Below are 13,998 nucleotides of genomic sequence, written 5' to 3'. Positions count from 1 at the left end.
TCGTCAAGGCACACGGGCACGCAGTAGACACCCAGGCAGAACTCCGGGGTGGCGGGGAGGGGGCGCGATGCGGACACCGTGACAGCCAGCAAGGGCCACCTCCAGGTAGACTGGGGTTTGGGGTTTTTCGGGAGAAGTCACCAGGCATGTCCCATGCCTGTTCCCACCTGTGGGCTGTCTCGCCATCCAGTCCCCAGGCCTCCCCGGCCCCGCTGTCCCCTGGCAGCCTGGCCACTCGTGGGGAGGGAAGCATGCCGGCTGCCAAGAGGGGACACAGAACACGCGACAGGCCGTGGCCAAGGGTGCAGCCCAGCAGAGGGACCAGCACCTGGGAGTCGTGCTCTGTGAAGCCTGAGCGAAGTGGGGGCGGGACGCGTGCTGCGAACTCGAGCAGAACCCGAGAGGTGAGTGAGGACCGGTGTCTCCCCGACGGCGGGCGGGGCGGGGCTCTTCCGAGCACATGCTGTGTGGCCCACACTGCGACAGAGGAGGTGCCCCGGGCACACCAGGAGCTGTGCCGAGATGGGTCACAGAACGACCAAGAAGGGCCTCCAGAGCCCTCGGTGCTCCTGGACAGGGCAACGTGTGCCAGGCGACGGAGGAGGGCAAGATGGGGTGTGGGGGGAGACCCCGAACCCCTCACCGCAGGCTCGGGGAGGCAGTAGAGGGACAGGCGGCTCCTGGCTCAGCCGGCGGCGGGTGGGCCGTGCGGGCGGGTCTGAGGCCAGCGGATCCTGAGCTCCTCGCTGGGCAAACGATGTGCCTTCGCGGAGAAGGGAGCTGGGAGGAGGGCGGCCGTGGCAGTAAGCTCGCTGGCAGGTGTGTTAAAGAGGACACCTTTCTGAAAAGGTCCTATTTTTTTTTTTTTTTTGGTAAATATTGAATACCATATACAGAAAAGTGCAAGAAAAGTCACTTTTCACAAAGTGACTCCATATAACCAACACCCAATCAGGAACTGGAGCATTACCGGCCCTCCAGGAGTCCCCCCAACTGTCCCATCTCACAGTCCAGACTGCCCTCCTCTGGACGCTGGGTGCCTGTCTGGTCTGGCCCTGCGTAGACAGAACTGTGTCCTCCTGTGGTTCCACTGGTGTCTCAACAGAGGCTGTCATCCCTCCTGTTAGAATAACTGATTTACAACGTTGCATTAGTTTCAGGTGTACAGCACAGTGATTCAGTTATACATATGTATGCATTTTTAAACCTATTCTTTTTCATTACAGTACATTACGTGATACTGAATACAGTTCCCTGTGCTATACAGTAGAACCTTGTTTACCTATTTTATGTATAGTAGTGTGTATCTCTTAATCCCAAACTTCTAATTTATCCCTCCCCGTGTTCCCCTTTGGTAACCATGTTTGTTTTCTGTCTGTGAATCTATTTGTTTCATAAATAAGTTATTTGTGTCATATTCTATTTCTTTAAAATATTTATTTATTTTGGCTGCACCGGATCTTAGTTGCAGTACGTGGGATCTTTGTGGCATGTTTAGTTGTGGCACGTGGGATCTTAGTTGCTGCATGCGTGTGGGATCTAGTTCCCCAACCAGGGATCGAACCCGGGCCCCCTGCATTGGGAGCGTGGCATCTTACCCACTGGACCACCAGGAAAGTCCCTATGTCATGTTTTAGATTCCACATATAAGTGATATCATATTGGTTTTGTCTTTCTCTTTTTGACTTCCTTCTTTTAGTACAATAATCCATAGGTCCATCCATGTTGCTGCAAATGACATTATTTCACTCTTTCCATTGTATATATGTACCCTATCTTCTTTATCCATTCATCTGTTGATGGACACTTTAGGTTGTTTCTGTATATTGGTTATTGTAAATAGTGCTGCTATGAACGTTGGGGTGCATTTATCTTTTTGAATTAGAGCTTTGTCCAGATATCTGCCCAGGAGTGGAATTGCTGATTCATATGGCAATTCTATTTTTAGTTTTTTAAGGAACCTCCACGCTGTTCTCCATAGTGGCTGCACCAATTTACATTCCCACCAACAGTGTAGGAGGGCTCTCTTTTCTCCCCACCCTCTCCAGCATTTGTGGACTTTTTGATAATGGCCATTCTAACCAGTGTGAGGGTGGAACCTCACTGTTGTTTTGATTTGTATTTTTCTAATAATTAGCAATGCTGAGCATCTTTTTATGTGCCTGTTGCCCATCTGTATGTCTTCTTTGGAGAAATGTCTAAGGCTTCTGTCCATTTTTGGATTGGAATGTTTTTTTGTTATTGAGCTGTATGAGCTATTCGTATATTTTGGAAACTAAGCCTTTGTCGGTCACATAGTTTGCCAAGATTTTCTCCCAGTCTGTAGGTTGTCTTTTCGTTTTGTTTATGGTTTCCTTTGCCGTGCAAAAGCTTGTAAGTTTGATTAGGTCCCATTTGTTTATATTTGCTTTTATTTCTATTCCCTTGGGAAACTGACCTAAGAAAACATTGCTACGATTTATGTCAGAGAACGTTTTGCCTGACATCTCTCCTGTTGTTGGGATAGGGCTGCCCCATGCATCCTAGCGGGTGTCTCAGTGCTAATGTGCACGCATGCTGCTTGTACCAACCAGGAGTGGGCTCGCTGGGGCATGTGCCAGGGCCCGGTAGCTTCGGGCTGCCATCTTAGGAGTCATTTTGCTCTCTTTCCTCATACCACAAGTTGTTACTTCTTGCCACTTTACCGCCAGGGCTGGACTTCAGCGCATCTCCTCCAGTGTTTGTTTCTCTCACCATGTCGTGTCACCCAGATAACACAGCCTGTGAAACCATGGCTAAGCTCGTTTCAGAGTTTAGTCAGGCTCCAAGGTTTCTGCCTTGAAGGCAGTGGGGGCACTCCTCAAGTTGAGGACACACAGGAGAGGGGGACAGTGTCCTGCCCCAAGGACAGGCAGGAAGGTGGTTTCTGTTACATGCCCTGCAGAGGCCGCATCCGGGGAGTCCAGCTTGGCAGGACGTGGGCCTTCCAGGCCGGGAGGATGCAGCCGGCCTCCCCCTGAGCCACAGTCACAGCCTGGACTCAGCCTCCCCAGCCTGGGGGCACCTGCTCTGGGCAGCAGGTTAATGCCAGCACCCTGAGCATGTGTGGGACTGCACGACAGGCATTCTGGGGTATTTTTAAAATAAATCATAAGTTAGCCCTTACTCATCCTGTAACATGAATGTTACACCAGAAACTGCTCACTCCGAGGCCTGCTGAGCAAGCCCGGCAGCCCTGTGGGGACAGGCCCTTTTAGGATGTGCTAACGAGCAGGGCAGCTGCTTTGTGCTTCAATCCTGAGAGGGAGACATTGAATCCGGACATCGGGCTGGCTGCCCCTGGTGCTGGGGCTCCCCCTCGGGATGACCTTACTGGCTCCAGGTTCAAGGTCAAGGTGTGAGGTCCCCAGAGGCCCGGAGACAGCAGGCGCAGGTCTGCGAAGTAGCCCTGGTGCCCCCAGCCCCCTTCTGCCTTGAGTCTGTACATCCAGCACCCAGGAGAGGCCATCCCAAGGGAGCCCTGGCCTGGCTTTTACTCCAGGCGTGGCCTTCAGCCCCAGGCTGGCAACTGGCAACGGGAAGTGAGAGCAGCTCAGAGGCCTGCAAGCCCTGAGACCATGGGGCATCCTCGGAGCTGGCCTGGTGGCCCTGGTCAGATGGCATGACACTGCCCTCTCCTGGGCAGCCATCTGAATAAGCCCGCCAGCTTGGGCCAGTGATTTCTTACAACAGCCAGAGCAGATTTAAAGCAGATTCTTTGTGGAATGAAGGAGAGGACACACAATCACCTGGTCCCCGGCCACACTGGGAGACCCCGAGCCCCTGGGAGCCGGAGGCCGGGGCTCCGAGAGAGCTCTGGCAATTCCTGAAGGCAAAGACGGTGCCTGCACTGTTCTGTCCTCTCTCTCCCGCAATTACGGAACTTCTGCAAGATCAGATCTCTGCTTGGCAGTTGGCACCAGTCTACGGCACCGAAACCCAACAAGGTTTTCTTTTTACTGTTTCTCATGGCATCGTTCAGGATCGGGCTCGCAAAAAGCCAACCTTAATCACTACAGTTTTGCACGTGAATTCAGGCCACAGGCAGGGAGCAGCAGACCTTGTGTTTCCCTCTAAGATGTTCCAGCATTTGTAAGGGTCCCTCACTGTGTTTCAGAATGTCTTCTGTTCTTGCCCTTACGCTTCCAGAGTGAATTTAGATAAATGAGACAAATGAATTGCGACTCCAAGGCACTTTGACACATGCATAGCTTTAAGCAGTCCCTTATGCTTTAGATGTCTTTACCTTCAGGTCTTATTAAAAATGTCCCAATTTCATGAGCCTTCCATAAACTTCTTTTTCTTTCCCACAGAATGATGCAAATGGGTTTGCAAAGCCTCCTTTTCTCAGGTATGTTACTTTCCTCCACCAGGGCCCTCCCCCTTGCTCAGCCTAGGAGAACTGGGCTTGCAGGATCTCAGTTCCCCGACCAGGGACAGAACCGAGGCCCTCGGCAATGAAAGCGTGGAGTGCTAACCACTGGACCGCCAGGGAAGCCCACCGCCCATTACAGAACTGTCCAGAGCTTTAAACATTTCAGACAGAGGGCAGCATACCTCTCTGCAGTCCTGTGTGGGGTGGGAAGGTGGTGGTGGGAGAGCCTTCTAGGACAGCGGCTGCATTATTAAGTGCCAAACGCAACATGAGGCCAGGGGAACTCCCTTCTGGATCAGGGCAGATGCTGGGCAGGCCCTCCAGGCCCCGCTTCCAGAGGACCCCCAGGCCTGAGGCCTTTCTCACTGCAGCCAAAACGAAACAATTAGCAGCTTATAATGGGCGCATGGAGAGAACTGTCACAAAACAAAACTTTCATGTTCAGAAAATGTCTGGGATTTATATAAGCTATATAATTTTACAGAACAAGAGCAAGAGTTATTAGCTCTTTTTCTGAACCAAATCCCTGTCTTACAATTTTTTTCTCCCCCCGCCTCCCCAGCAGAGAAAATCCCTTTGCTACTGTGAAACTCCGACCAACAGTGACAAATGATCGCTCAGCACCAGTCATTCGATGAAAAGGTGGCCCCAGATTCTTCTGGTTCCCCGTTCGGTTCTCGCTTGGGAAATGATAGGTATACGTTTGTGATAAGTGCTGTCCTGTTGTAAAGCTTCACCGGAGGGTGCCTGATTTTACATGTATTCCACTCGAGCAAATCTGCATTTTCTAATTTAACATAGCTGGGTTTACATATTTCTGTCTTTAAGGTAACTACATCATAGTTTAGATACAACTCAATCATTTAAAGTATTTTCTTCCTATTCTGTTCAAGAACTGTAAATTTTCAAGAACTGTAAATTTGGTTCCAATCCTATTGTATCATTTTCTTTTAATATTCTGATTTTTTTTTAATAGCCAGAATAAGGGATAGTTGATGCTTCTGTGACTGGCTTTCTGCACCTGAACGCAGACAAGATCACAGTTTTATTTTATAAAGCATGTGCTCTTAAATAGCATTACGATGTTTAAAGAAATCGCTGTGTAGATTTGCATCCCAGCATGCAAATAACCTTAAGCAATATAAATTATGAGAATATTGTATAAAATTTAACTTAAAAACTTCTAAATGTTTGCTTAAGTCAAATGCAGCCCTACCCAAGATGAAGCATCCCGCAAGTTCTCGTGATTTAGACACAGCGCTAAGAGCACTGAGAATTCTCCTATCACAGCCATGATATTAGCACTTGAATACATTCTAAGAGGTACTGAATTTGGCGTTCTGAGTTACCAACTGGGATACCAATGAAAACATGCCAGGCCATGCCACATGCGGGCCTGGCTCACAGGGTAATAACACATGCATCTGGGGACTCCGCACGTAGAAACCCAGGCTCCTCTCACTAAGCTAGTTGACCAAAGCTGCCTCCATCACTGATTTACTCTGAAACCTGTTGGGGTGCAAGTTTCTCCACTTTTCAGTCAGGTGCTGAAACTGCAAACAGCACTGCTGAAGCCAGGAGGACCTCTGGGAGCCGGGGGAGGGTAGCGGTAGGCTGCACCTCGGCTGAGCCCCACGCCGGCATACCCGGAACCTGGGCTTCTGCAGCGGCGCGGCAAGGCAGAGCCAGTGGCAGGGTTTCTCTCTGGCTGTCAGGGACTACGCCCAGTTTGGAGGAGTGGGGAGTGGTGATGAAAACTCACACACAGGCCATCCACTGTATGGGGGCAGGGGAGGGGGGCTTGTTGCTAACCACAGCTTTTGGCTTTGCCATGAATATTATTTTTCTATAAGCTTGAAATTGGTCAGGGTCAAATGCAGGTAAACCAGTGTAAGCGTGTGACGCTTTGGGTTCTTGGTCCTGTCTTCCTCCTGGCTGGTCGGCTATGACCGCTTGGTGGTGGGGGTCTGGGACTGTGTGAGGGCTCCCAGGACCCGCAGGCTAAGGGCCTCTGTCAAGCAGCACACTTGTCTTTTGAGAGCAGACCCTTCCACCAGCGAAGAAAACACAATCAAATTAGTCACATGGCCCGTTGCTCCTCTCACCGTTTAATAAGAGTAGGGTTCAGAAGCCCTTTATTTTCAACAGTGTGGAGGGAGTGAGGTGTAGAGACTTGTTAATTAAGGGAAAAAGGGCAGGGGGTGTCACACCGTGGCCCCGGCCCCCAGAGCTCTGCTGCTGGGGGTCTTCTGGTTACAGGGATGGCACAGGTCCTGGGATTATCAGACGCCACTTGCAGGCCCACCTGGCTCACCCAGACCCTCTACACCTCCACAGAAGGGACGACAGCCGTCACTTACCTGCGTCACACAGCAGGGGAGGCCTTGCCTTAGGTCCTGGGCACTGGGGTGCGTGCTCTGTAAATGTCAAGGTATTAGGTTTCATTATAATAATACAAACTTGAAAACAAGCACAGTTTTTGAGCTGTAAATGCCTAATGAGGAATAACAGAAGGTCGGTGTGAACTGGATAATGTTGAAGCTGAGTTAGGAGAGGTAACGCTCTTCTCTATTTTGTATATGTTTGTTTGAAATTTTCATAACAAAACTTGATTTCTGTAAGTGGCAGATTTCTGTAAGTGGCAGTGTGCACTGAATAAGCGAAACCAGGTGAACAACGGTATGGATCTCATTTATTTAAAGCAGTATGTCTCACCTTTCCCAAACTGAAGACTGCAAAAAATAAAAGCAGTGCCTTACTGAGCTGTCGTTGACCTGGGAGCCGTGCGCGGCCACACTCCCTGTGGCTCCCGCGCCCAGTCCACCCACCTCCCTTTACAAAACAGTCCTGAAGCTGAATCCCATGAAGCTATTGTACACGACATTTACATTAGAAAAAGAGAGCTGGGTGTGGGGAAGCCAGGTGTGCTGTTCCCTTTAAGTAAAGTTTGCTCCACAGTTGGGGCATCTTCGCTTCCTCAAGGCAAAACAGCAGATGAACCCAAAGGGGAACAAGACGATGGCCAAGAAGATGCCCAGGAAGGTGAAGGAGTCCTCCAGAACCCCGACCCTGCGGAGAGAGAGGGGGCACGCGGGTTAGGGCCCTCGCAGACCCAAGGCCTGCCAGCCCAGCGGACCCCTGTCCCCAAGGCGCCCTCCACCCACGTCCACAAGCCTAGGCGCCTCCAGAGCTGGGGCGCTGGTCGTGGAGGGGACGGCCAGCTGCCACCGGTGGCTGCACAGAAAACGTGAAGAGGAGAGAAGAGCCGCTTGGGAGGCACCAGCACCTACTGATAAAGGCAAGAACATCCGGCTGCCATATAACCTGCCACATGTTTTCTCTTACAAAATGAGGAACAAGAGACAAATGCTGGTTTCTATAAAAATTCTTATGTCTCTGAGAACAAAACCAAGAAACCCAAATCACTTTAGGATATTTTTTTCCCAACGTTGAAAAGTTTTAGACTTATTTTCCCATTCCCTACAGGGAAATTCCGAAAATAGTGACAGAGTTTGGATTTTGTGTGATTTTTATTGGTTTCGGTGGGGGGAGCAGATTCTAGTGAAAGACTAAAAGCAGCCATGTTCACACTATGTTCACACCATGTCACTTATCTTGAGAAATTTAATCTCAAAGCTTCCTCTTCGGAAGAAGTCATGATAACCTTCAACGTGCACAGTACATAATCCCTGGGACCGCTAGGGGTCATCCCCGCACTGTGTGCCCACAAGGGCTCCACCCCAGGTCGGGTCCTTTTCAAAGGCCCCAAAGGGGGGAAGAAGGAGCCATGTGCTCAGCTCCTCAGGTGACGCCCATGATGCCCGCCCCCCAGAAGCGTGTCTCTCGGGCCCCGCAGGCCCAGCCCCGCGCCAGCTGCAGTGCAGAACCAGTGCCCCGCCCTCGGGACCCCAGCCTGTCCCCCAACGCACACACCAAGGTCCTTGGGCTTCCTGAAGCCACCTTATTGTCCTCAAACACAGTAAGGATCCTTTATGCCCACGACCCTCCTCTGGCTGCCTGTGTGGAGAGGAAGGTTCAGCCCAACCAACAAGCGTGGGCAGCGGCGGGGGGGGGGGGGGGCGGGGGGCGGGCGAACAGGGCTGTGGGGGCCCAGCGAGGGGCAGCTCAGCCGGGACACCGACTCCAAGCCCTGCCCCAGAGAAGAGCACGCGGTGGACACACCACTCCCGCAGCACCTCCCAGCGGGCCTGGCCACTGGGAACACTGCAGAGAGACCAAGGGCGGGGGGGTCTTGGGGACCTGCCTCACGCCCCGAGTTAGTTGAGGAAAGGCTCTGAGCAGCCCTGCAGCGGAGACACCTGCTGAGCCCAGGCTCACGGACGCCACCCACAGGCCAGGCCCACCCCAAGGGAAAGCGCATCAGCTGGCCAGCATCTGTCAGCAGGCCCGCCATTTCTGGCACAGACAGTACAACACAGGCTGTCGGGTCACCATGCTGTGCCCCGTGCCCGCCCAGACCCCACCTGCCCCAGCTTCGAGGCCCTCTCAGACTGGGTGGCAGAAGAACGTGCTGAGAGAGCACCCGAGGCCACGCGGCCGAAGTAGGGAGCGGGGGCTTCCAGAAGGCCCTGAACCACCACCCGTGGCTCCACACAAAGGAGGCCGTGACAGGCTGCCCCGGGCCCAGAACACGCCTGCTCTGTGCAGTCGCTGCTGACAGCTCCTACACCTACTGGTACTAATCAGGCCACCCGAGAATAACTGGAGGCGGTCAGACGGCCTGGGACCACTCGGGGAGCCATGGCCCCAACTCCCTGCTTCCTCCAGGCACCGAACCAGGTTCCACCTACAGCTGAAATCCCCAGACTCACACCAGTTTGTACGTTCGGTTAGAACGTCCAAGGGAGGAGAAGCACAGGACAGAGTTGAACTAGGCCTCACAGCTGTGTCACCTGCACCAGCTGAGAACCTTCTGAGCCACCAGGGTGCCTCGTGTCCCCTCCAGGGGCCACTGAGGCCCGAGAAGAGTGACTACCAGATGCTCCGTACTCTCTCACTTAAGGATCAAGGCTGTTCAGAGGCAGAGCTTAGAACCCAGGGTGTCCACTCAAAGGCTCCAGGAGGAGGCTAGGGCCAGGCGGGGTCCTGCCCTGCTGCGAGGGCACCCAGCGCCCCCTGGCTGGAGAAGCCCTCCGAGTGGTGGCCATCTCCCCACAGTGGAGGAGCGGGGCTTGCCCTGGGCTGCCTGGTGCCCGCGCCCACGTGAACTGGCCCGTCTGCGACTTGTTCCTGTCCTGTGGGGTCAGGGGTCAAACAGCAACAGCCCCCCATCTGCCTCTTCCCTAATTCTCCACCCAGACCCTGGTCAACACTGTCTAAAGCTAGAGGAAGCCCAGGAGGGCTGGTCACCCTCATCCGGGCCCTCCCCACCATGAGGCCAGTGGACTGGCCCCGCGTAAGCACAGCTTCCCAGCAGCAGTCAGACCAGCCGGGGGAGGCGCGGCACCCCAGGCAGGAGGAACACGCTCCCTCATTCCACAAACCTGCAGTGCTTTCTGTCCAGATCCATCACTCACTCAAGCCAGAGCAGAGCAGGCAGCTTGGGCCTCCCCTTTCCAACACCCTTCCAACACCCTCAGTCAGGAGTCCGGGTTTGATGGGATGAGACCCCACGCCCTCTCCCCCGTTCACCTCCAGCCCACCCCAAGAAGGCGGCAGAGCCAGGCCGTTTCCCTTCAGCAGCCAGGGAGGTGGGCAGAATCCGGGCCCTGCTAGCAGGTCTGCTCCACACTCTGACCTTCCATGAAGAACCACGGCCCGACCCGCCAACGTGGCTTCCCAGCCCAAGGGACCTGCTACCCGCATCGCAGTCCACACCTCTTACCCACAATTCCAAATGCCAAAAGCTCTGAATGCAGAACTTTTTTATAAGTTTGTAACAAACCCAGCTGGCAGCCACATGTGACCTGAACTGATGTGTGGCCATTTGTAGTCTTAATGTGTCCCCTTAATGGGAATATTTGTGTCTTGCTGCAGAAATGTTAATATTTGACCATGGGTACTGCCCAAACCTCAAAAGCAGTGCTAGCATGATTTACTGTTTTTAAAAATCCAAAATCTTCTGAACTGAGAACACAACCTGGTCTCTAGGCCAGTCCTGACTGCAGAGCAAACCTGCAGAGCAAACCTGTCCCTCTGGGGCCACGTAGGAGGGAGGGGACCCCCTGCCCGTCCTGCCAGCCTCTCCTAAGTGGCGTGGCCTCTCTTTCTCTCCAAGCCCCTCAAAAGCCCTCACCGTTTCAGAGTGAGCTTCATCTCTTCATCCACTGGCTCAGAATCCAAACTGAGCAAGCGGCCTCAGCGGCGGGTTAAAAGGCCCCTCCCCCATTCCTGAGAAACGGGGGTGGGGAGGATGCGGAAACTGGAGAAACCTGGGAACTGATTCTGAAAACACTTCCTTAAGGGACTGTGACCTTACGGGGAGAGTGGTCACTCGATTCCACTGGCACCCATCTGCTCAGGGAGCTGGGCTGGGTGGGGCCCCAGGACAAGCGCGGCGGAGACCCTGCAACACACACGTCCCATCCCATCCTCACCACCCCCCGTTTCCTCACAGCGTCCTCCCCGTCCCATCGCGTCCCCCTTACACGAAGCTGGAGCCCGGAGCCTTGTTCAGGCAGCGAGTGGCCTGGCTGGGAACAATCCAGACCCCAGCCCAGGGCCTCCCTACCCTCTGAGGCCCCCCCCCCCCCCAGTTAGTGCCACCACTGCTCCCAGCACAAGGCCGCCTCAGGTCAGGATCTGCCGCAGAACCACCCCAGACAAGCCGGGAGAGGGGAGCAGAGGGCTTCGTGCAGGTGGCCACGAGCCTGCGGACAGGCAGGGGTGGGGCATGATGCCCCACAGCACCTGGCCAGCCCCCTCCAGAGACCAGGTCATACCTCGCCCCCAGCTGTCCCAGGGTCCCACGGGGGCAGGGAGCCGCCGGCCACTCCAGGGGCGCTTCTGAGCAAGCCTGCGGCCGGGTAGCCCAGAGCCTCCCCAAGCAGAACAAATGCTGAGGGAGGGCCTGCAAGGTGGCAAGGCCTGCCTGGGGCTCCCGGGGCTCCCCGGACCCCAGGCTCAGTCCAGGCACAGCTGGACAGAGAGGCCCCGAGCACTCCCAGGCCCCCACGGTCGGCACGCCCTGCCCGCGGCAGCCCGGGAGCCGGGGCCGGCTCATCAGTGCTTGGGCCGGGGAGAGCCCGCTCCCAGGGGCGAGGCCGGAGCCCCAGCCTCATCACTGTCCTGACCTCTGGGCAGCACCTGACCTCCACAGCTGTTCCTTGAGCCCGTCTTGGCTTCCAAGACCCCAGCCGTTCCTGGATTCCCTCCTACCTCTTTGGTCACCCCCAAGACTGGACGCCCAGCTGGGAGCCGGGTGCAGCCAGGCCCCACGCCTCGACGTGCCTTCCAGCCTCCGACCCGCGCTGCCCAGCGCCCTCTGCACAGGCCCTCCCACTGCAGCCCCGGGCCCCCAGACTCGAGGTGGCCTCATCCAGGGACAGCCCACGCCCCAGAGGAGGACAGCTTCAGAGAGGCCCGAGGCCTGGCCGAAGCCCCACCAGCCAAGGCGGTGCTCAGTCCACAGGGGCCGCGGGTGGGCAGGGGTGGGGTGAGGCTCATGCTGTCTGCAAGAGTAGAAAGAAATGCTCTCATAGCGCCTAAACAGAGAAGATGGGGTCAGGCTGCTTAAGGGAAAGCTCAGACGGTGGCAAAGTGACAAGTGGCACAGGCCTCTGACGCCAGGCCTCACTCAGAGGGAATCACAGACGTGTGACTTCGGCAAACTCCTGCCAAGCTCCCAGGGAGGGACGGAGCCTGGCAGGCTGGCTGGGAAGGAAGGAAGTGTGGTCACATGAGAAGCCGCCTGTCTCCCAACCCTATGACGCTGGACAGGGGCCACACCGGCTGTCCCCAGGGACTAGGCACCCTCTCCCCAAACCACCGCGGAGCTTCCTTGGAAGCACCCGGCCTTCCCCTGCTTCCTGCTGCCCACCTCCCCGGGCCCCCGGCCCACTCCGGCAGCAGAGGGCACTGCAGGCAGGGGACCGGGACACCCCTGTGTAAGAGCCCAAGCGCCGGGAGGGCCCTAACCGCCGGCATCTGTCCTCAAGCTGACAGAAGGGCCCATGGAGGACACGCCTTGGAGGGCGTCAGAGTGTGTGCTCCCAACCCGGGCCCCCAAACTTGTTCTCAGAGCACCTGCTCCCCACTGCTGCGCCCACCACCCAGAGGCCGGGAGGCCAGCGATCCCGACAGAAGGGAAGAAACTTGTTCCAGTGCAGGCACCCTCCCTCAGCCTTAGAGCAGCCCTGAGCCCAAGCCCCTCCTCAGAAGAGCAGAGAGATGGTGACCCACATTCTGCACTTTGGGGGCTGAGGGCAGAAGCCGGGGCCTCCACTGTGACCGCTCCCACCCCAGGGAAAGGGAGGGATCAGGGGAAATGCTCCCCGTCCTGCAGCAGCCTGGAAGCTCACAACCCTGGGGGATCCATGCCCGTAAACTCCACTGCTGGTCTCCCCTCCCCCACGCTCAGGGCCTTGGGCCAGCAAGAGCCTTGGACCATCCCATCAGACACCCCATCTCCCAGATGGGGAAACGGGCCCAGCTGGCAGCTGGCAAGGCCAGGATCTGAGCCCAGCTCGTCTGGCAGGCTGGGCCCTGCGGGGAGACGCTGAAACCCCAGCCAGAGGGCTCTGCTCCAGGTGCGGCGCCTCCTCAGCTGCCAGCCTGAAACCCCTCCTTACACTTAGGATATTGCTCGGAACTCCTCCCGCCCAGAAACAGGCCCTTGGAATCGCCCAGCTAGGCTCCTCGGGGACAGAAGGGCCGTGCACACAGCAAGGCTCTGGGCACCCTGAACCAGCCTCAAAGCCAAGCACAGCGGGTTTCCCGTCGCCCACCTCTCTGTGCAACTTTCCAAAAGGATTCCCAATGGCTCTCTCTGCAAGGGACCAGCCTCCCAGACCGTGCCCCCCATCTCCAAGCCCACCCACATGCCCCCAACCCCAAGAACTCTGCCGCCCACAGGTGCCCAGTGCAGGGTGCAGAGAGCTCCTCTCCGGAGGCAGCCAGTTGTCTCCCCTCCCCCTTCACATTCTCCAAAGGCTAGAGTATCACCAGATGTGTCCGAAAAGACACCTGCTTAGGGTTTGCATATCAAGGTCCACCTGGCCGGCACGCAACCCAGAGGGCTCTCCCCTGCCCACAACCCCTTTAGCAAACTCACAGTTGGTTTCGCGGGTCCAGCCTCCTGCCCCCACTTCCGGACGTTCCCCCTCTTCCCAGGCCCTTGTCTCCCCACACAATTGACCCTTGTGACTCAAACTGTTAACTTCCCTTCGACTCCACTCTGGGCATCCCTGATACGCTTTTGAAATTAAGCCTAAGTGTAAGCCACGGCTTCTCAGTTCCATCTCACGAACTCCAACTTCCTCCGCCACCCACCTCCCCACCCAGGCTGAAAGCCCAGTCCTTGCCAAGTCTGCCCTGACTTTCTAAATTGTCCATGCAGTCGAATTCACCAAGGGCAAGAACCAAATCTTATCTGAATTTGAATCCTCAAGACCCACACAGAACAAGCATATAATAGCTGCTTCTCA

The 13,998-nt window shown here is 55.6% G+C and overlaps 2 protein-coding genes across 16 annotated transcripts in view; one reads left to right on the top strand and one right to left on the bottom strand.

The window, feature by feature from the left end:
* Positions 1 to 7,235, top strand: part of BAIAP2L1 (BAR/IMD domain containing adaptor protein 2 like 1) — a 106,179-nt gene extending 98,944 nt beyond the window's left edge. For 4 of the 7 annotated variants that reach the window (XM_067705553.1, XM_067705557.1, XM_067705551.1 and 1 more), the window contains 2 exons: positions 4,332 to 4,369; positions 4,956 to 7,235. In XM_067705553.1, the coding sequence (XP_067561654.1) occupies positions 4,332 to 4,369; positions 4,956 to 5,031 (114 nt within the window). In that variant the 3' untranslated portion in view covers positions 5,032 to 7,235. Of the gene's footprint in view, positions 1 to 4,331 lie in introns of all 7 variants that reach the window. The other 3 variants (XM_067705558.1, XM_067705552.1, XM_067705554.1) reach the window with 2 other exon arrangements.
* Positions 1 to 13,998, bottom strand: part of BRI3 (brain protein I3) — a 35,123-nt gene that overhangs the window by 4,102 nt on the left and 17,023 nt on the right. For 6 of the 9 annotated variants that reach the window (XR_010934779.1, XR_010934780.1, XR_010934781.1 and 3 more), the window contains exons 6-7: positions 6,754 to 6,810; positions 4,576 to 4,758 (exon numbers count right to left, since the gene is read on the bottom strand). Coding sequence is in view for 3 of the 9 variants with exons in the window: in XM_067705560.1 (XP_067561661.1) it covers positions 7,330 to 7,462 (133 nt within the window). In the remaining 6 variants the exon portion in view is untranslated. Of the gene's footprint in view, positions 1 to 4,575; positions 4,759 to 6,753; positions 6,811 to 7,068; positions 7,463 to 13,998 lie in introns of those variants that run through there. The other 3 variants (XM_067705560.1, XM_067705559.1, XM_067705561.1) reach the window with 1 other exon arrangement.

The sequence above is a fragment of the Pseudorca crassidens genome, chromosome 15 (assembly GCF_039906515.1).
Source record: "Pseudorca crassidens isolate mPseCra1 chromosome 15, mPseCra1.hap1, whole genome shotgun sequence".
Taxonomy (NCBI): domain Eukaryota; kingdom Metazoa; phylum Chordata; class Mammalia; order Artiodactyla; family Delphinidae; genus Pseudorca; species Pseudorca crassidens.
The sequence above is the reverse complement of the archived record's forward strand: the minus strand, read 5'-3'. Positions and strand labels throughout refer to the sequence as shown.